This window comes from Lontra canadensis, unplaced genomic scaffold (genome assembly GCF_010015895.1).
Source record: "Lontra canadensis isolate GAN:19392208 unplaced genomic scaffold, GSC_riverotter_1.0 scaffold43, whole genome shotgun sequence".
NCBI lineage: Eukaryota > Metazoa > Chordata > Mammalia > Carnivora > Mustelidae > Lontra > Lontra canadensis.
Window position 1 is genome coordinate 2,983,937 of NW_022631037.1, and position 19,793 is coordinate 3,003,729.

General features: G+C 37.5%; 1 protein-coding gene across 8 annotated transcripts in view; it reads left to right on the plus strand.

The window, feature by feature from the left end:
* TRIM37 (tripartite motif containing 37) overlaps positions 1–19,793 on the plus strand; it is a 186,689-nt gene that overhangs the window by 102,029 nt on the left and 64,867 nt on the right. For all 8 annotated transcript variants that reach the window (XM_032871918.1, XM_032871920.1, XM_032871922.1 and 5 more), the window contains 4 exons: positions 3,037–3,216; positions 7,448–7,562; positions 8,711–8,929; positions 10,234–10,370. In XM_032871918.1, coding sequence (XP_032727809.1) covers positions 3,037–3,216; positions 7,448–7,562; positions 8,711–8,929; positions 10,234–10,370 — 651 coding nt within the window. The remainder of the gene's footprint in view (positions 1–3,036; positions 3,217–7,447; positions 7,563–8,710; positions 8,930–10,233; positions 10,371–19,793) is intronic.

The following is a 19,793-nucleotide window of genomic DNA, read 5'->3' on the forward strand; positions in this document are numbered from 1 at the left end:
ACCTGAGCCGAAGGCAGTCGTCCAACCAACTGAGCCACCCAGGCGTCCCAATACTAAAATTTTTAAGTTAACAGTTGTCATATTTATTTGGATCTTCGGTTTGATAGAAGGAAAGAATTTAAGTTGGAATATTCAAATTTAGGGGTTTAGTTCTAAGATTGGGGTTGAGATGCTTTGTATCTAATTTAACTTGGATTAATTCCCACATTTGTTAGAAACATAGGTCTGTATCTGTCACGATTTTAAAGAACTAATACCAGTAAAAGAATCATCTTTTTTCAAATATTATATGGTTTTTCATACAAACTGACTTTTCACTTTTTTATATTGATTTTAAACTCTTAATATGTTTTGATTCTGGATATATTTGACAACTGGCATTAATGTGTCTTCCCCCCCACACACAGATTTTCAATATTCTTGATTGTTTATGTGTTTTGAGTTTTTCACTATTCATTTTAAAAATAAAAGTAAAAAGTTAATTTTTTAGGGGTGAAATTTACATAACACATAGTTAACCATTTAAAAATATAAAATTCAGTGGAATTTAGTATATTTACATTACAGGGACCACCATCACCTCTCTTTAGTTTCAGAATGTTTTTATCACCCCAGAACACTCCATACCCATTAAGTAAACACTCCCTACCCATTAAGTAAACACTCCCTATTCCTTTCTTCTCCTATATGAGATAACTACAACTCCTTTTTTTTCTGTGTGTTTTCCTATTCTAAATTTTTCATATAAAAGATCCTACAATAGGACCTTTGTGTTTGGCTTCTATTTACTTAGCATGGTGTTTTCAAGGTTCACCCATGTAAAGCATATACCAGAACTTCATTCTTTTATATGACTGAATAATATCCCATTTTATGTATATACTTTGTTTACCCATTCATCTGTTGATGGACAGTTTGTGTTGTATCCAACTTTTGGCTTTTATGAATAATCCTGCAGTAAAGGTTTCGTATGGACATATGTTTTTCTTTCTTTTGAATGTATACCTAGTTGTGGAATTGATGGGTTATATGGTAATTTTGTGTTTTTAACATTTTGGGGGAACTGCCAAGCTTTTGCACAGTGGCTATACAATTCTGTGTTCCTACCAGCAACGTATGAGAGTTCATATTTCTTCACATCCTCACCAACACTTGATAATTTTCCATTTTTAATTGTATTTTAGAGACATCCCAGTGAGTATGAAGTGGTATCTCATTGTGGTTTTGATTTGCATTTCCTTTATGATCAGTGAAGTTGAGAGTCTTTTCATGTGCTTATTGACCATTACATATCTTTGGAGAAATGTTTATTCAGGTCCATTGCCCATTTTTAAATGGGGTTGCTTTCTTTTTGTTGTTGAGTTATAGGAATTCTTTATATATTTTGAATGCTTAAACCATTATCAGTTGATTTGTAGGATTTGACAGTAGTTTCTCCCATTTTCTAGGTTTGTCCTTCTACTTTCTCAATATCCTTTGATGTATAGTGTTTTAAATTTTTGTAAAGTTCAAATTACCTGTTTTGCCATTTGTTGTTCATACTTTGGGAATCAAATCTATGAATGCATTGCCAAATTCAGTCAATTCATGAAGATTTACTCCTGTGTTTTCTTCTGAGAGCTTTGTAGTTGTAAGCCCTTAATATTTGGTCATTGGTCCATTTTGAGTTAAATAAATAATATTTATTTATTTATTTATTTGGCAGACAGAGATCACAAGTAGGCAGAGAGGCAGGCAGAGAGAGGGGTGGGGGGAAGCAGGCTCCTTGCTGAGCAGAGAGCCTGATGGGACTCCATCCCAGAACCCTGGGATCATGACCTGAGCTGAAGATGGGCCTTAACCTACTGAACCACCCAGTTGCCCCTTGAGTTAATTTTTGTATATGGAATTAGTTAAGGACTCAGGTTCATTCTTTTTTGCACGTGGCTATCCAGTTTTCTCAGCACCTTTTTTGTTGAGGAGATGTTTTCTTTCCCATTGAATGATCTTAACACCCTTGTCAAAAAAAATTGTGCGTGGATGTTGGGGTTTATTTCTGATGTTTAATGGTACCTTTTATACTACAGAGCTAGCTTCATGACTTCCTTAAAATTGAAGTGGACAAAATATCACAACTTAGGTATTGGTTAGTTCTTTGTGTCATCAATCTTGATAATGTATTGCGAATGATATTAATATAAAAATCATTTGACAGTACTTAAAGAAATTCTTACATCTGACATTTATAGGTAAAGAGCTGCAGTTTTTTTACTTACTTTTGCCAGCAGAAATAGCAGGTTGTAAGCTTTTGTGTTTTTCTTTTAAAAATGTATCTCCACCAAAAAGGAAAGCTTTATGGCTACTGTCGAGTGTTCCTTCTGGTTATCTTTATTTTTTCATTTTTTTGTCTTCTTTAAATAACAGTGCTTTCTTAATAAAAATGAGTTTGAAGACATTGGAGTTTAATGTAATAAAAGTTACAGAAATCTGAGTATATTGGATTTCTCAGTGTATACTTGTTTTCAGTTAGAAAATTTTGTAGTCTTGAATTTCTTTTTTTTAAATATTTTTTACTTTTTGTCTTGAATTTCTGAGCACAATTAATTCAAACTTGAATTGGAATAATATAGTATTTAAAAATTTATTATTTACTTTATAATCGCATGGGGGTGAACCTTAGTGGAAATGGCAGAATATTTATATGTGAGGAAATATAGGTAATGAATATATGGAAAAATATATAGCTTTGCTAAAACAGAAGTAACTTTGAAAGTACTGTTTTATACAAAATTTATTTATTTTTGAGGTGGTACTTTACCTGCTGTATTAGTAAACATTTTTAAAAGGAAAAAAGGACCTAGTGCCAATCATGTTGTGGTACCCCATTCACAAAACTGGGTCTTTATAAGTGATAGTCATTTCTGAAAGAAAAGTGACTGTACATATCAATAAGTTTCTTCTCAGGGAATAACTTAATGACCTACTTAATGTTTTGATATGTCTGTCTTCTCTTCTTGTTTATTAACTCTGTATTAATAGTTTGTTTTTCAATTTTAGATATGAATATCGTGTAGAGATGGTTCATCAGTCCTGCAATGATCCTACCAAAAATATCATTCGAGAATTTGCATCTGACTTTGAAGTTGGAGAGTGCTGGGGTTATAATAGATTTTTCCGTTTAGATTTACTTGCAAATGAAGGATACTTGAATCGACAAAATGATACAGTGATTTTAAGGTAATAAGAAACATTTGATAATGTTTTTATCATGTGGTAATAATGGCATCAGAACTTTATTTTAGAGTTTATTTGGGGTGTTTAGATGGCTCAGCTAGTTAAGCATCTGACTCTTGATTTTGGCTCAGGTCACGATCTCAGGGTTGTGAGATCAAGCCCCACCCAGGTTGGATCCTGTTTAGGATCCGCACCCCCTTCCTTTGTCCCTCCCTGACTACTCACCCGTGTGCATGTGTTTTTGCGGTTTCAAAAAGTTTATTCATTTAACAGAGATGAATATTGAAATTTATACTAACTATAATCTTATTATGTTTTTAACTATTTCATTTCAGGAGCCCTGTGTAGTTAGTAATATAATTTGGAAATGTGTTTGACATCTAGTTAGTGAACTTCTGTCAACCTTAGCATTTGGAAATACAAAAATAAGGATCAAGTGCTTATTTTTTTCACTTGACATTATATATTTGCATGACTGGTTTTACAAGCTTAAACTCACAAAATAATTTTCAGTCCTTTCTAGATAACAGCAAATTAAAAGTGGGGAAATAGAGATGAAAATTGATGAAAACAAACTAAGTGATAGTAGTTGGGGTATTATTTGCCAGAAAGGACAACGTAAATACTAACTATGAAACCACAACAGCCCTGTTTAATGTTGTATCCTTTACAAGTCAGACATTTTAGAACATCATTACATGATATTTTATTTATTTTTAAGATTTTATTTATTTGACAGATCACAAGTAGACAGAGAGGCAGGTGGGGGCGGGGGGTGGTGAGCAGGCTCCCTGCTGAGCAGAGAGCCCTATGCAGGGCTCAATCCCAGAACCCTGAGATCATGACCTGAGCCGAAGGCAGAGGCTTTAACCCATTGAGCAACCCAGATGCCCCCATTACATGATATTTTAATTTGGATGATGAAAATGAGAACTTGAGTATTAAAAAGATAGATCCAGTTATATTTTGAACAGTGTTTTAACAGTTTTAAGTTTCTATCAAAACAATTTTCAAAGCTATTTTCCTTGGAAGTGATTGATCTACTCTTACATTCTGAGCTCTTTGGTCTAGAGGGTGGTGTATGAGTTGCTGTTATATTAAACTTTATTAGTATGTGTTCCTCATAACCTTTCTGGGAGAATAAAGAAGTGAAAAAAGATTATTGCATTTTCAGTGTAGAGAAAAAAGATTCATGTTTTTGTCTTTGGGGGAATTATTTTAACTCCATTTTATAACTTTTCAGGGTTTTTGTATTTTTAAAAATTATTTGCCAAAAAAAATAATTTGTTGCTATTCCACACTTTCACTATAGAGAGGATTGCAAAATTATTCAACCATCACTTTGACCAACCTACCAAAGCCTTAGTCCTCCCCTTATTGGAGTCATACTAATGTGAATCTTTTGGTGGTAATCTGTGTGTTAGAGTTTCCCTTTTTTAACTCAGTGTAGCCCAACTTCTAGTCTCTATTTTTAAGCCGTCCTTATTTATAACAAAACTTTTCCTAATAGACTTGAATATTAGGACAGGACCAGAGTCCTGTTTTGATGATTTATTATCGCTTATTCAGCAACATTGACTGAGTCTGTGCTTGGCACTGGGTTAATATTAAGAAAGAATAAGGCATTGATTTTATTCTCAGGAAACTCAAGATAAATTGGGCAAATAAAACCATTTATTCTGGGGCTCTGGGTGGCTCAGTGGGTTGAGCCTCTGCCTTTGGCTCAGGTCATGATCTCAGGGTCCTGGGATTGAGCCCTGCATCTGGCTCTCTGCTCAGCAGGGAGCCTGCTTCCCTCTCTCTCTCTCTCTGCCTACTTGTGATCTCTCTCTCTGTCAAATAAATAAATAAAATCTTTTATAAAAACAAAACAAAAAAACCTATTTATTCTACAAGATAGTGCTATAATAGCAGTAGAAAATAAGTTGCTATAGGATTTGTGGAGAGGAGGCTCTGAATTATCTTATTACTCACAATATTTATTTAATGAGAGATTGCTGAAAATTTAAGTCTCAATTTAAGATTCTCATGGAATTTTATATGTATTTACTAGAAAGTTAATAAAGGGTGCCTGGGTGGCTCAGTCAGTTAGGTGTCCAACTCTTGATTTCAGCTTATGTCTTGATCTCAGGGTCATGAGTTCAAGCCTCAAGTTGGGCTCCACATTGGGTGTGGAGTGTACTTTATTTTTTTAAATTTTTTTATTTTTTAAAGATTTTATTTATTTGACAGATATCGAGAGAGGGAACACAAACAGGGGGAGTGGGAGAGGGAGAAGCAGGCCCCCCACGGAACAGGGAGCCTGATCCAGGGCTCAATCCCAGGACCCCGGGATCATGACCTGAGCTGAAGGCAGACGCGTAATGACTGAGCCACCCAGGCACCCCTGGAGTGTACTTTAATTTTTATTTTTTTTTTATTTTTTTAAAAGATTTTATTTATTTATTTGACAGAGATCACAAGTAGACAGAGAGGCAGGCAGAGAGAGAGGAGGAAGCAGGCTCTCTACGGAGCAGAGAGCCTGATGAGGGGCTCAATCCCAGGACCCTGGGATCATGACCTGAGCCAAAGGCAGAGGCTTTAACACACTGAGCCACCCAGGTGCCCCTGGAGTGTACTTTAAAAAACAAAAAAACAGGGACTCCTGGATGGCTCAGTCCATTAAGCATATGCCTTTGGCTCAAGTCATGATCCCAGGGTCCTGGGATCAAGTCCCACATTGGGCTCTGGGCTCCTTGCTCAGCCAGGTGCCTGCTTCTCCCTCTGTGTGCTCTACCTGCTGCTCCCCCTGCTTGTGCTCTGTCTCTCTCTCTTTCTGATAAATAATTAAATAAGTTAAGGTTTTTCTGTCACTACATATAAATAAGTATGTATTTTATTCTCCTTTTGTTAAATCAGAAAGTTAAGGAATGTTACCTGATGCTTGCATTTGTTTTAATGACACAGTAATATTCAGAATTGACTATAGTTCATTAGTCATTCAAAGATAATGTCCTCGTGGAAATCTTACCAATGGACACTGACTGGGCAGCATCCCCTTAGGGTATTGGTTGAGTGAATAATCTCTATCCTCCAGTGCATGAGTATCTTTGCCTGAACATCATTATCTGCTGCAGATAACTCTAGATGATGGGCAGTAGACTCCTGTACTAGCTAGTAAAATCCTACAAATGATATTTAACATGAGGGTGGCAAGACTGGAAGGATGATTTATAGGTTTCCAAGTTAGTCTTGTTTTTTGGGAGTCTTCTATTCTTTAGAAACCTCTTTGCATGTTGCTGTAGATTTTTCCACTATGAATAGACTCAAGTTCACTTTTCTGACATAGGTATAGGTTTTTTGCATTACTAAGTATCTAGGTTTTAAAAGTACAGATAAGGCATCCCCTTTGGGTCCCCTCCCTCCTTGGGAGCTTTGTACTCTCACTTTGCTATTGCTCAATAAACCTTGTTTCGCTGCCCACCAAAAAATAAATAAATAAAAATGAAAGTACAGATAACTCTGAATAGATTGAGATGCTATTATTTATCTATTAAAATCCTTTAATATACTTGTTTTTTTCACTGACCCAAGCTGAAATATGCCATGTTGTGATGGAGAGCTGATTTTAAGCTGCTACCTGGAGGGGATAAGAATATAGGTTATTTAGAGCATGCAACTCATTGAGGGACAGTAAAGCAGGTAGTTGACCCTTTAAGGGACTTTTTTTTTTTTCTACTAGGGAGGAAGAAATACAGGAGCATGAGATGAAAGCGGGAAAGAAAAAGAGCAGTCTAAAACAGACTTTGCCTATTTTTGTCTGGGTTTGATCTAAGCAAGAAAGGGGGAAAGAAAGCAGTAGCTTCCTCTTTCCTGCATGGCATGGTCTTCTTCCCAACTGATGATCAACATGGTATTTGATCTAGATTATTATAATAAATATGCTTTAGTCGTTTCGGAGTTTACACATAATGTGTAGTGTTACTTCTTTAGAAAAGGGTAGTTTGTGTTTAGACAACTGACCTAAAGATAAGTTTTCAGGACGTTATGTCATTATAATTTGTAAACTATATGTATAAACAATACCAGTAGCTCTGAGTTCATGTTGAATTTTAGCATTGTAATCAAATAAACTTAAAATTATAATTTTTATAAAATTTATAAAACTTTTATAAAATTTATAGTTACAGATTCAGTGTTTGGTTGATAATATTTTACTTTTTGATCATGTTTCATGTGCAGCTTTTCTTTTAAGGTTTCAGGTTCGTTCACCAACTTTCTTTCAAAAATGCCGGGACCAGCATTGGTATATTACTCAGTTGGAAGCTGCACAAACTAGCTACATCCAACAAATAAATAACCTTAAAGAGGTAACCAAAAGGGGCACCTGGGTGGCTCACTGGGTTAAAGCCTCTCTCTTTGGCTCAGGTCATGATCCCAGGGTCCTGGAATTGAGCCTCGCATCAGGGTCTCTGCTTGGCGAGGAGCCTGCTTCCCACCGTCCTCCTGCCCCGCCTGCCTCTCTGCCTACTTGTGATCTCTGTCAAATAAAGAAATAAATAATCTTAAAAAAAAAAAAAAAAGAGGTATCCAAAAAACATATGAGTTTAGTGTTTCATATTCATAGTCTTACTGGCATGTTACACTTGTAATTAGATTTTGGATATTCCTCTTTTGTAATTTTGTAGAAAAGTCCAGTTACCTTATTCTCCATCTACATACCACCTTTTAGCCTCTAATTTTGCACTCCTAGTTCAATTAGCCACTAGCCACGTGTGGCTGTGTGAACTTAATTAAAATGAAAAATCTGTTCTTTGGTTGCACTAGCCACATTTTAAGCACTCGTATTGGGCATTGCAGGTGTATAACATTTTTATCATTGTATCAAGCTATATTTTGGACAGTGCTGCTCTCATTTGAGGTAAACTTTTTGTGTTTCTCTCAGTGATTTGAATCTTTCATTTGAATCTTTCTCTTTTCCATGCTATCTTGAATTTAAAGGATTCTAAGCTATAGAAAAATTGAAAATTATCCCATCTTGAATTTTCACTGTTGCTGAATTGAGCCCTGGGGAGGATCAGATAAGGAATTTTTATCTTATAGTGGTAAACTCAATTATATAAGGAATGTTTCTTTCTGCCAGTGGAAATTGAAATGGAGTGGAAGGACGGGAGTGCTGAGAATGGTTAATAGATGAGGGAGGAAAGTATGAATGAGTACATACTTGGAGAAATTTTCAGGATAAGTATATTGTTTAAAACTACTTGTACTTACTGTACAGTTTGCTATTGTATATGTAGCTTAGGCTGGATATGAAAAGCAAAATGAGAATAAAGTGGGGGGCAGGGATTTTTTGCCATAGACTTTTCTATAAAACCAGGAGGGATTGAGAGGGATGGTTTGAAAAATGGTTTTAGAACATCTGGATATATATTTTTTTACTTAAAATGTTTTTACTGTGCCAGTGAAACACTGCTTTTGATTTATGTTTGTTTGTGCTGTTATTGTTTGTTTTAAGAGACTTACTATTGAGTTGTCTCGAACTCAGAAATCAAGAGATTTGTCACCGCCAGATAATCATCTTAGCCCCCAAAATGATGATACTCCTGAGACACGTGCTAAGAAGTCTGTGTCATGCACTGATATGCTTCTCCAGGATGGTCCTACTACAGCTTCTATAAGAGAGGTCAAAGAGGATGAAGAAGAGGAAGAGAAGATTCAGAATGAAGATTATCATGTAAGAGGCGCCTGGGTGGCTCAGTGGGTGAAGCATCTGTCTGTTGACTTTGGCTCAGGTCATGATCTCAGGGGGTCAGATAGAGCCCCACATTGGGCTTTGTGTTCAGAGGGGAGTCTGCTTAAGATTCTTTTTCTCGTCTCCCTCTGTCCCTCTCCCCCCCCATGCTCTCTGTCTCTAAGAATAAGTAAATAAATAAATCCCAAGTTAAGAAAATTATCATGTAATAATAAGACTTGTTTTAGATTCATTTTGTGTTTTATAAGAGAAATAAGATCATGATTTCCAATATAGAGTATATAAAGTACTCTATACTTTTATGCATTAGTGTACTAAAAGTCTTGTCCATTTGTTTTCATTACTAGTGTATGCTCTTCTGTAAATAGTAATAAGTCAGAAGTTGTTGAATCAAAGTGTTGCACAGTTCTATAATTTATTGTAGAAAAGTATACATTCTACAAAATAAACTGGTGTACATTCTGGAAACTATATAAATAGTGGAATTAAAAAATGCTTTCTATTTCCATTCACTAAAGCTAGTAAAGTACCTTATTTTTGCATATGTAGGTAGCATGATTTAGGATTTCGGAGATAGCCCAGTTTTATCCCAGCTAAGCCATAACCAGAATAAGAATTCAAGAAGTAATTATTATTGTTTAAAATCAGACAGTGATGCAAAAACAAGGTGTTTTTTGTTTTGTTTCATTTTTATAATTGTTATTTTTAAGATGGGAGACTTCAAGTACGTATTAAAATGAAGGAGCCAGTGAGGAGAGAGGTAAGGTTAAGGTACTGACAAGACAAACTATTTAAGGAGATAGATAAGGGTGGTTGGAGTGGAGCGCTCAAGTGAAGCAGTTAACCTTTGACAGGATGAATTAAGGGAATGGTGAGATTTGCAGGTAGGGCAGCTAAGATTTGGGGGTATTTACACTTAATAACTGATAGGTTTTTCTGTGCAGATAGGTGATAGTTTTACGATGTCCTTGAGGATATCTGAGGTTAGACATTAATAAAGGAGTGATGGTTTGAAATGTTACCTGTGAAGAGTATTACTGCAGCTGACAAGGAATATATGAAGCATTTCCAAGGACATTGAAGGCCTAGCTGAAAATGGTAGCAGTAAGTTATTAGTGGAATCAGATATTGTGTGGTTTTCCCTAAAGGGCTCAGCTGCCTCTGCACAGGAGCAGAGAGTTCTGATGATTACATCCTTCTTCGGGGCTTGGTCCATCGGCTGGATCAGATGATCAGCTGAGTAAAACTAATTGAGATGGAAGTCTTGTTCCTTTGCCTTGATCTAGCATGAACTCTCCGATGGAGATCTGGATCTGGATCTTGTTGGGGAAGATGAAGTGAATCACCTTGATGGCAGCAGTTCCTCCGCCAGTTCCACAGCAACAAGTAACACAGAAGAAAATGACATTGATGAAGAAACTATGTGAGTGTCTCCCCTTAAGTACCACTACGAAGCATCTAGGTGGTAATGAAGCATGTAACTTAATTAGGCCTTAAAGTGGGGATATTCAGCATTTTTACTTGCTATTAAGTATCATATAAAGAAGGAGCTTGAAGGAAAGACAATCAGTTTCTTTCATCTCTGGGTTCCAAAATGAGATTTAGTTTTTTCATTTTATTTTTAATTTTGAATTCCACATTTAGGAAAATACAAAAAATATTAAATAACAGTTTCCAATTCCCTGTGCCTAGATTAATTCCCCAAATGTTAATATTCTGTTGTATTCTTCTTTTCTCTTTTTTTTTTTTTGTGAGACTTTCAAGATAAGGTGAATATACTTTTCACTGTGTACTCCCTAAAAAGAACTGTGTTTTTATGTAACTATAGTATAGTTATCAAAATCGGGATTAACATTGATGTAATACTATAATCTGTGACCATTTAAAAATTTGACATTGATTTCCTTTGTCTGGTCTAGGATCCAATCCAGCATCACATGTTGCTTTTAGTTAAATTCCATTAGTCTTAATCTTCTTTAATCTGGGTCACTTAATCTTTATTTTTTTCATCTTTTGTTTATGACTTTGACACTTCTGAGAAAGAGCAATTATTTTGCAGGAAGTTCCTCAATTTTGGAGTCTTCTGAATGTTCCCTCACAATGAAATTTAGGTTATGCACTTCAGGTAGGAATATTGGAGAAGTGATGATAGAGCCTTTTCAGAGGATCATACAAGGGAGTAGCAGGAGGGTACATGTCTTTTATTTGTCCCATTGCAATTGACTAATTTAGATTACTTGGTTAAGCTAATGTCTGCCAGATTTCTCTACAAATTACTAAATTTTTCACTTTGTAATTAATAAATACCCTGTGGGGACATATTTTTTGAGACTGTAAATATCTCCCTCCCTCCCCTTACCTATTTCACTCATTCCCCCCCCCACCCCTCTCCCCTCTGGTAAACATCAGTTTGTTCTCTATAGTTAAGACTCTTCCTTGGTTTGTCTGTCTCTCTCCTATTTTTTCCCCTTCCTCAATTATTTTCTTTCTTAAATCCAACACATGAGTGAAATCACATTATATTTGTCTGTCTAACTTAGCATTATTCTCTCTACCTTCATCCATGTTGTTTGAAATCACAAAATTTCCTTTTTTTTTTTTTTTAAAGATTTTATTTATTTATTTGACAGATCACAAGTAGACGGAGAGGCAGGCAGAGAGAGAGAGAGAGAGAGGGAAGCAGGCTCCCCGCTGAGCAGAGAGCCTGATGTGGGACTCGATCCTAGGACCCCGAGATCATGACCTGAGCCGAAGGCAGCGGCTTAACCCACTGAGCCACCCAGGCGCCCCAAAATTTCCTTCTTTTTATGGCTAAATAATATTCCTGTGTGTGTGTGTGTGTGTGTGTGTGTACACCACATTTTCTTCATCCATCAGTGGACACTTGGGATGCTTCTATATCTTGGCTGTTGTAAATAATGCTGCTGTAAATATTAGGGATGCATGTATCCCTTTGAATTAATGTTTTTGTATTATTCTTTGGGTCAGTACCCAGTAGTGTAATTGCTGGATCATAGGGTAGTTCTACCTTTAACTTCTGAGGAACCTCCATACTGTTTTCCACAGTGGCTGCACCAGTTTGCAGTTTGCATTCCCATCAACAGTGCATGAAGATTCCCTTTTCCTTACATCCTTACCTTCTGTTGTTTCTTGAGGGTTTTTTTTTTTTTTTTTTAAGATTTTATTTATTTATTTGAGAGAGAGACAGCGAGAGAGAGCATGGGAAGAGGAGGAGAAGATGAGAGAGAGAAGCAGACTCCCTGTGGACCTGGGAGCCCAATGAGGGACTCGATCCCAGGACTCTGGGATCATGACCTGAGCTGAAGGCAGTTGCCCAACCAACTGAGCCACCTAGGCGCCCCTGTTTCTTGAGTTTTTGATTTTAGCCATTCTGACAGGTGTGAAGTGATGTCTCATTGTGGTTTTGATTTTCATTTCCCTGATGATGAGTGATATTAAACATCTTTTCAGTGTGTCTTTTGGCCATGTGTATGTCCACATTTGGAGAAATGTGTGTTCATGTCTTCTGCCCATTTTTTCAAATTCGATTATTTATTTTTTGGTTGTTGATTTTGATTAATTCTTTATGGATTCTGGATACTAGACCTTTATCCAGTATGTCATTTGCAGATATCTTCTCCAATTCTGTCAGTTGCCTTTTAGTTTTATTTATTGTTTTCTTCCAAAAGCTTTTTAATTTGATGTACTCCTGGTAGTTTAACTTTTGTTTCCCTTGCCTTAGGAGACCAGCTGATCTAGAAAAAAATCGCATTGGCTGATGTCAAAGAAGTTACTGTCTTTTCTTCCAGGATTTTTATGGTTTCAGGTCTCACGTACAGGTTTTTAATCCATGTTGAATTTATTTTTTGTGTATGGTGTAAGAAAGTGGTCCAATTTCTGGGACTCCTGGGTGGCTCAGTTGGTTAAGCAGCTGCCTTCGGCTCAGGTCATGATCCCAGCGTCCTGGGATCGAGTCCCACATCGGGCTCCTTGCTTGGCGGGGAGCCTGCTTCTCCCTCTGCCTCTGTCTGCCTGTGCTCGCTCTCTCTCTCTCTCTCTCTGACAAATAAATAAATAAATAAATAAAATCTTTAAAAAAAAAAAAAAAGAAAGTGGTCCAATTTCATTCTTTTGTTGCTGTCCAGTTTTCCCAACAGCACCATTTGTTGAAGAGCTGTTTTTTCCCATTGGATATTACTTCCTGCTTTGTCAAAGATTAAATGACCATATAACTGTGGGTTTATTTCTGGGTTTTCTATTCTGTTCCATTGACATATGTATCTGTTTTTTGTACCAGTACCATACTGTTTTGCTTACTACAACTTTATAATATAACTTGAAGTCTAGAATTGTGATGGCTCCAGCTTTGCTTTCTTTTTCAAGATTGCTTTGGCTATTTGGGGTCTGTTGTGGTTCCATACAAATTTTAGGATTTTTTATTCTAGTTCTGTGAAAAATGCTACCGGTATTTTGATTGCTTTGAGTAGTATAGACACTTTAACAGTATTTGTTCTTCCAATCCATGAGCATGAAATATCTTTCCATTTCTTTGTGTCATCTTCAGTTTTCTTCCTCAGTGTTTTATACTTTTCAGAGTATAGGTCTTTCATCTCTTTGGTTAGGTTTATTCCTAGGTATCTTATTATTTTGGGGGCAATTAAATATGGAATTGTTTTCTTAGAAATTTCTATTTCTGCTTCCTCAATATTAGCATATAGAAATGCAGCAGATTTCTCTGTATTAACTTTGTGTCCTTCAGCTTTATTGAATTCATTACTTCTAATTGTTTTTTGCTGGAATCTTTTAAGATTTTCTGTGTATTATTTATGTCATTTGCAAATGGTGACAGTTTAACTTTTTCCTTACCAGTTTGGATGCCTTTTATTTCTTTTTGTCATCTGATTGCTATGGCTAGGACTTCCAGTACTATCAGAGTGGGTATCCTTGTTTTGTTCTTGGCCTTAGGGAAAGGGCTGTCAGTTTTTCCCCCATCAAGTATGATGTTAGCTGTGGGTTTTTCAGATACGGCCTTAACTGTGTTGAGGTATGTTCCCTCTATACCCACTTTCTTGAGGGTTTTTATCCTGAATGGTTGTTGTACTTTCCCTAGTATTTTTTCTGTGTCTATTGAAATGGTAGTGTTTCTTATCCTTTTTCTTATTGGTGCTTTGTATCACATTGATTGACTTGCAAATATTGAATCACCTGGCACCCAGAAAAAAAAAATCCCACTTGATTGTTGTGAGTGATTTTTTAATATATTGTTGGACTTGGTTTGCTAGTATTATGTTGAGGATTTTTGCATCTGTGTTCATTAGATTTACTGGCCTTGCATTTGTGTTCATTAGAGTTGCTGACCCGTGGGTTGTTTTTTTTTTTTTTTTTAAGATTTATTTTATTCTAGAGCATGCATGCTTGAGGGGCATGGAGAGAATCTTCAAGCAGAATCCCCATTGAGTGCAGAGCCAGATGTGGTTGGTGCTGCATCTCAGGACCACTGAGATCATGACCCGAGCTAAAACCAAGAGTCATGCTGAAACCATTAGAGTCAGACACTTAACCGATTATGCCACCCAGGCACCCCCTGTCATTCTCTTTTTTGGTGGTGTCTTTATCTGGTTTTGGTATCAGGGTAATGATGACCTCATAGAGTGAATTTGGAAGTTTTCCTTCCTTTTCTATTTTTGGAATAGTTTGAGAAGTATAGGTATATTAACTCTTTAAAATGTTTGATATAATTCACCTACGAAGCCATGTGGTCCTAGGCTTTCATTTGTTGGGAGGTTTTTTTTTTTTTTTTTTAAGATTTTATTTATTTATTTGTCAGAGAGAGAGAGGGAGAGAGAGCGAGTGAGCATGGGCAGACAGAGTGGCAGGCAGAGGCAGAGGGGGAAGCAGGCTCCCCACCGAGCAAGGACTCAATCCCACGCCGCTGGGATCATGACCCGAGCTGAAGGCAGCTGCCCAAGCAACTGAGCCACCCAGGCGTCCCGGGAGTTTTTTTATTATGATTCAGTTTCTTGCTGATAATCAGTCTTCAAATTTTCTGTTTCTTTCTGTTTCAGTTTTGGTAGATTATATGTTTCTAGGAATTTATCCATTTCTTCTTGGTTGCTCAATCTGTTGGCATATGGCTTTTCATAATATTCTCTTATAATTGTGTTTATGTGGTGTTTATTGTTATTTTTCTTCTCTCATTTGTAATTTTTTTATTTTATGTATGTGTGTATGTATGTATGTATTTTAAGTAGGCTCCGTGCCCAGCGTGGGGCTTGAAGTGACGACCCGGGGATCAAGAGTTGGCATGAGCTACCATTTGAACCAGCCAGTTGTCCCTTGTGATTTTATTTATTTGGGGCTTTTTTCTCTTGTTTTCTCTGATTAGAGGTTTATGAATTTTATTGTTTTTTTTTTTTTTTAAGAATTAGCTGCTCATTTCATTGTTTTTTAGTTTCTATATAATTTATTTCTAATATTTATTATTTCTTTCCTTCCTTCTGGTTTTAGGTTTTGTTTGTTGTTCTTTTTCTAGCTCTTTTAGATGTAAGGTTAGTTTGATATTTTCCTTGCTTCTTGAGGTTGGTCTATTGCTATAAGCTTCTTCCTAGATCCGCTTTTGCTGTGTCCCAGAGGTTTTGAATTGTTGTGCTTTCATTTTCATTTGTTTCCATGAACTCTTTAGTTTTTTCTTTTATTTCCTGCTTGATCCATTCATTGTTTAGTAGCATGTTAATCTCCATGTATTTGTGCTCGTTCCAGATTTTTCTTTCAGTTGACTTCAGGTTTCATAGTGTTCTGGTCAGAAAAGATGCTTGCTATGACTTTGATCTTTTGGAATTTGTTGAGGCTTGTCTTGTGGTCTAGTATGTGATCTATTCTGGAGAATGTTCTGTGTGTACTTCACAAGAATATGTATTCTGTGTTTTAGGGTGGAATGTTCTGATAAATCTTTTAAATCCCTCTTGTTCAGTGTGTCATTCAAGGCCATTGTTTCCTTGTTGATTTTCTGTCTGGATAATTTTTCCATTGATGGAAGTGGAGAGCTAAAGTCCTCTGCTGTTATGATATTATTATCCATTAGTTTCTTTATTTATTGTTAACTGTTTCATGTATTTAGGTGCTTTTTAAATTTTTTTTTTAAGATTTTATTTATTTGTCAGAAAGAGAGAGAGAAAGCACACAAGCAGGCAGAGGTGGAGAGAGAGGCAGGCTCCCCGCCAAGCAAGAAGCCCAATGCGGGACTCGATCCCAGGACCCCGGGATCATGACGTGAACCGAAAGCAGACACTTAACCAACTGAGCCACCTAGGCATCCCTGGAGAGAGTCTTAAGAGGACTGTCCGCTGAGTGCAGAGCCTGATGTGAGGCTTGATCTCACAACCCTGAGACCATGACGTGAGCTGAAACCAAGAGTTGAATGCCTAACCAACTACGTCACCCAGGTGCCCCTCCATCCCCACACATTTATGTATTTATTTATTTAGTTGTACCTTTTTCCCCCCAAGATTTTATTTATTTGACAGAGATAGTGAGAGAGAGAGAGAGAGAGGGAGGAGAGGAGAAGAAGCAGGCTTCCCACTGAGCAGGGAGCCCCATGTGGGGCTCGATCCCAGGATCCTGAGATCATGACCTGAGCCAAAGGCAGCTGCTTAACCAATTCAACCACCTAAGCGCCCCATCCGCACACTTTAAATATGCAGGTGCCTAAAGTGAGTCCCTTGTAGGCAGCATATAGGTGGGTCTTTTTTTTAATCCATTCTGTCACCCTGTGTCTTTTGATTGTAGTGTTTAGTCCATTTATGTTTAAAGTAGTTATTGATAGTATATATTGATAGTATATACTTGTTTTGTGGTTGTTTCTCAAGATTTTTTCTGATCTTGTCTTTCTGTAATGGTTTTCTGGTTTTCTTTAATGATATATTTGGATTTGTTTTCTTTGCATATTTATTAACAGTTTTTGTGGTTACCATTAGGTTTGTATATAACATCTTCTGCCTATAGCAGTGTATATTAAGTTCATGGTCATTTAAGTTTGAACACATTCTTTACTCCCATCTTTTAGGTGTATGGTGTCATATTTTATCCTTTTGTGAGTTTCTTGACTGAATTTTTACAGAAATACTCTTTTCTTTTTGCACACTTTTACTGTTATGTGTTGTATCACATAAATTCCTTTTTATTATTGTTATTAAAATATAATGTATTATTTGTTTTGGGGGTGCAGCTCTGTGATTCATCAGTTTTACACAATTCATAGGACTCACCATAGCATGTACCCTCCCTAATGAGAAATACTTATTTTTACTGCTTTTGTGTTTTCTAACTTTAGACTGTCACTTTCAGTCTTTCCATTTTACTCAGAGTCACCTTTAATATTTCTTGCAGGGCTACTTGTTATGAACTCCTTTAGTTTTTGTTTGTCTGAGAAACTCTTTATCTCTCCTTCTGTTCTGAATTCTTGATAATAGTATTTGGCCGCAGATTTTTCCCATTCAGTACTTGGAAGATATCTTGCCACTCCTTTCTGGCTTGGAAAGTTTCTGCTTAAAAATCTATTGATAGGGACGCCTGGGTGGCTCAGTTGGTTGGACGACTGCCTTCGGCTCAGGTCATGATCCTGGAGTCCCGGGATCGAGTCCCTCATCGGGCTCCCAGCTCCACGGGGAGTCTGCTTCTCCCTCTGACCTTCTCCTTGCTCATGCTCTCTCTCACTGCCTCTCTCTCAAATAAATAAATAAAATCTTAAAAAAAAAAATCTATTGATAGCCTTATGGGGTTTCCTTCGTATAGAACTGTATGCTGCCCCCCCCTTTTTGTTTTTAAGATTTATTTATTTATTTGAGAGAAAGGGTGAGTGCATGAGTATGAAGAGGGGCAGAGGGAGAGAGAGAATGTCCAGGAGACTCCACACTGAGCCTGGAGCCCGACACTGGGCTGGAGGACAGCACCCTGAGATCATGGCCTGAGCTGAAATGAGGGCTTGAGTGCTCAACCCACTGAGCCACCTAGGTTCCCCTTGGCTTATTGCTTTTAATATTCTTTTTATTACTGTATTTTGCCTTTTTTCTTTTAAAATATTTATTTATTTATTTATGAAAGAGAGAGAAAGCACAAACAAGGGCAGCAGCAGGCAGAGGGAGAAGCAGGCTCTCCACTGAACAAGGATGGTGATGTGTGATTCAGTCTCAGGACCCTGAGATCATGACCTGAGCCAAAGGCAAATGTTTATCCAACTGTGCCACCCACATGTCCCTGTATTTTGCCATTTTAATTATAATATGTCTTGGTGTGGATATGTTTCTGTTGATTTTGATGGGAGTTATCTATGCCCCTGGTTCTGGAAATCTTTCTTTCCCCCAGTTAGGGAAGTTTGTAGCTATTAATTCTTCAAATAAATTATCTGCTCCCTTTTCTCTATGTTGTTCTTCTGGGACTCCTGTAATACAAATGTAACTATGTTTGACTGAGTCACAGAAATCCCAAAGTCTGTTCTTGTTTTGCGTAATTATTTTTTCTCTTTTGTTAAGTTCTATTACTGCTTGTTACTCTTGTCTTTTAGGTCATTAATTCGTTCTTTTACTTCTTCCAGTCTATTCTTCATTCTGTCAGATTCTATCGGGAATGTTTCTCATTTAATTTACTGAGCCCTTTATCTCTGGTATGTTATTCCTTCTCTCTGAGTCAATGATCTCACTGATGTCCTCCATTCTTTCCTCAAGTCCAGGAAGTATACATTGCTTTAAATTCTACAGCAGGCATGTTACTTATATTTGTTTGCTTAGATCTCTGGCTGTGTCATGTTCTTTTATTTAAGACAAATTCCACTGTCTTCTCATTTTGTCTGTGTTTCTGTTTCTGTGTGTTAGGAAAGTCAGCTGTGTCTCCTGTTCTTGAGGGTAATGGCCTTGTGAAGAAGAGGTCCTGCAGTGCCCTGCATTGTGGTGTCCTCTGTTCCCCAGGGCCTGATGCTTTCATGAGTGTCTCCATTGTGTACTGCATGCGCTCTACTGTTGTGTCATGGGTGCTTTCCTTCAGGCCAGTTGTCTGCAGATGCTCTCTTTGTTTGTTGTGGGTAGTGTTTGGTCCCTGGCCTGAATGTGCCATGTTTTAACTATGAATGTGGCATGTTTTAACTAGGTGTGCTCTTGTCTTCTTGTGAAATGAGACCTGTTGGCCACCATCACTGGAATCGAGGCTTGGCAAGACTCCATAGTCAAGAGGCATGGTGTGAGCAGGGCTTTGGGTTAGTCTGGGGGAGGGTGCTTGCACTGGGACTGAGGGAAGCATGACTGGGAAGAGTGGTTCTTCCAGAGCACTAGGGTAGGGGGCTTGCTGTAAGCAAGCTAGGTGGCAAGTGTTGGTGCTGCACTGGTTTCTGCAGGTGGCTTTCTATTTATGTTGAGGGGCTGGAGAAGGAAATGGCACCAGCCAGTTTCTTTGTTCCTGGAGGGGTCACTTAGTGAATGCTGCCTGTCTGGGATAGGCACCGAGGTGAGCAAGTAACTTCCCCACCGTGTGTACCAGATATTCTTCAGATTGCTATTTCTACTCTCTATGTTCATGGGCTGTTTGCCTGCCTTCTCTCCTAAGAGTAGCCCCAGTGCCCTCTGGGCTATATCCCTGCCCAGCCTGCTGACCTTTAGAAATTTAGGCTTTAAGCGCACTGGTTGCAAGAAATCACAAAATTGAGCCCCCTCTCACTTTCTAAGTCATTTGCTATGAGGATGTCTTACCCTGTGGGCTCCCCTGTGTGCTGGTCTGTTTCTCGCCCTTTTGTACAGCTGTCACTCCCTCCTCATCACAGGGTCTTTTTCCCTCCCAAACTGCATCCCTGTACCTCCTACCT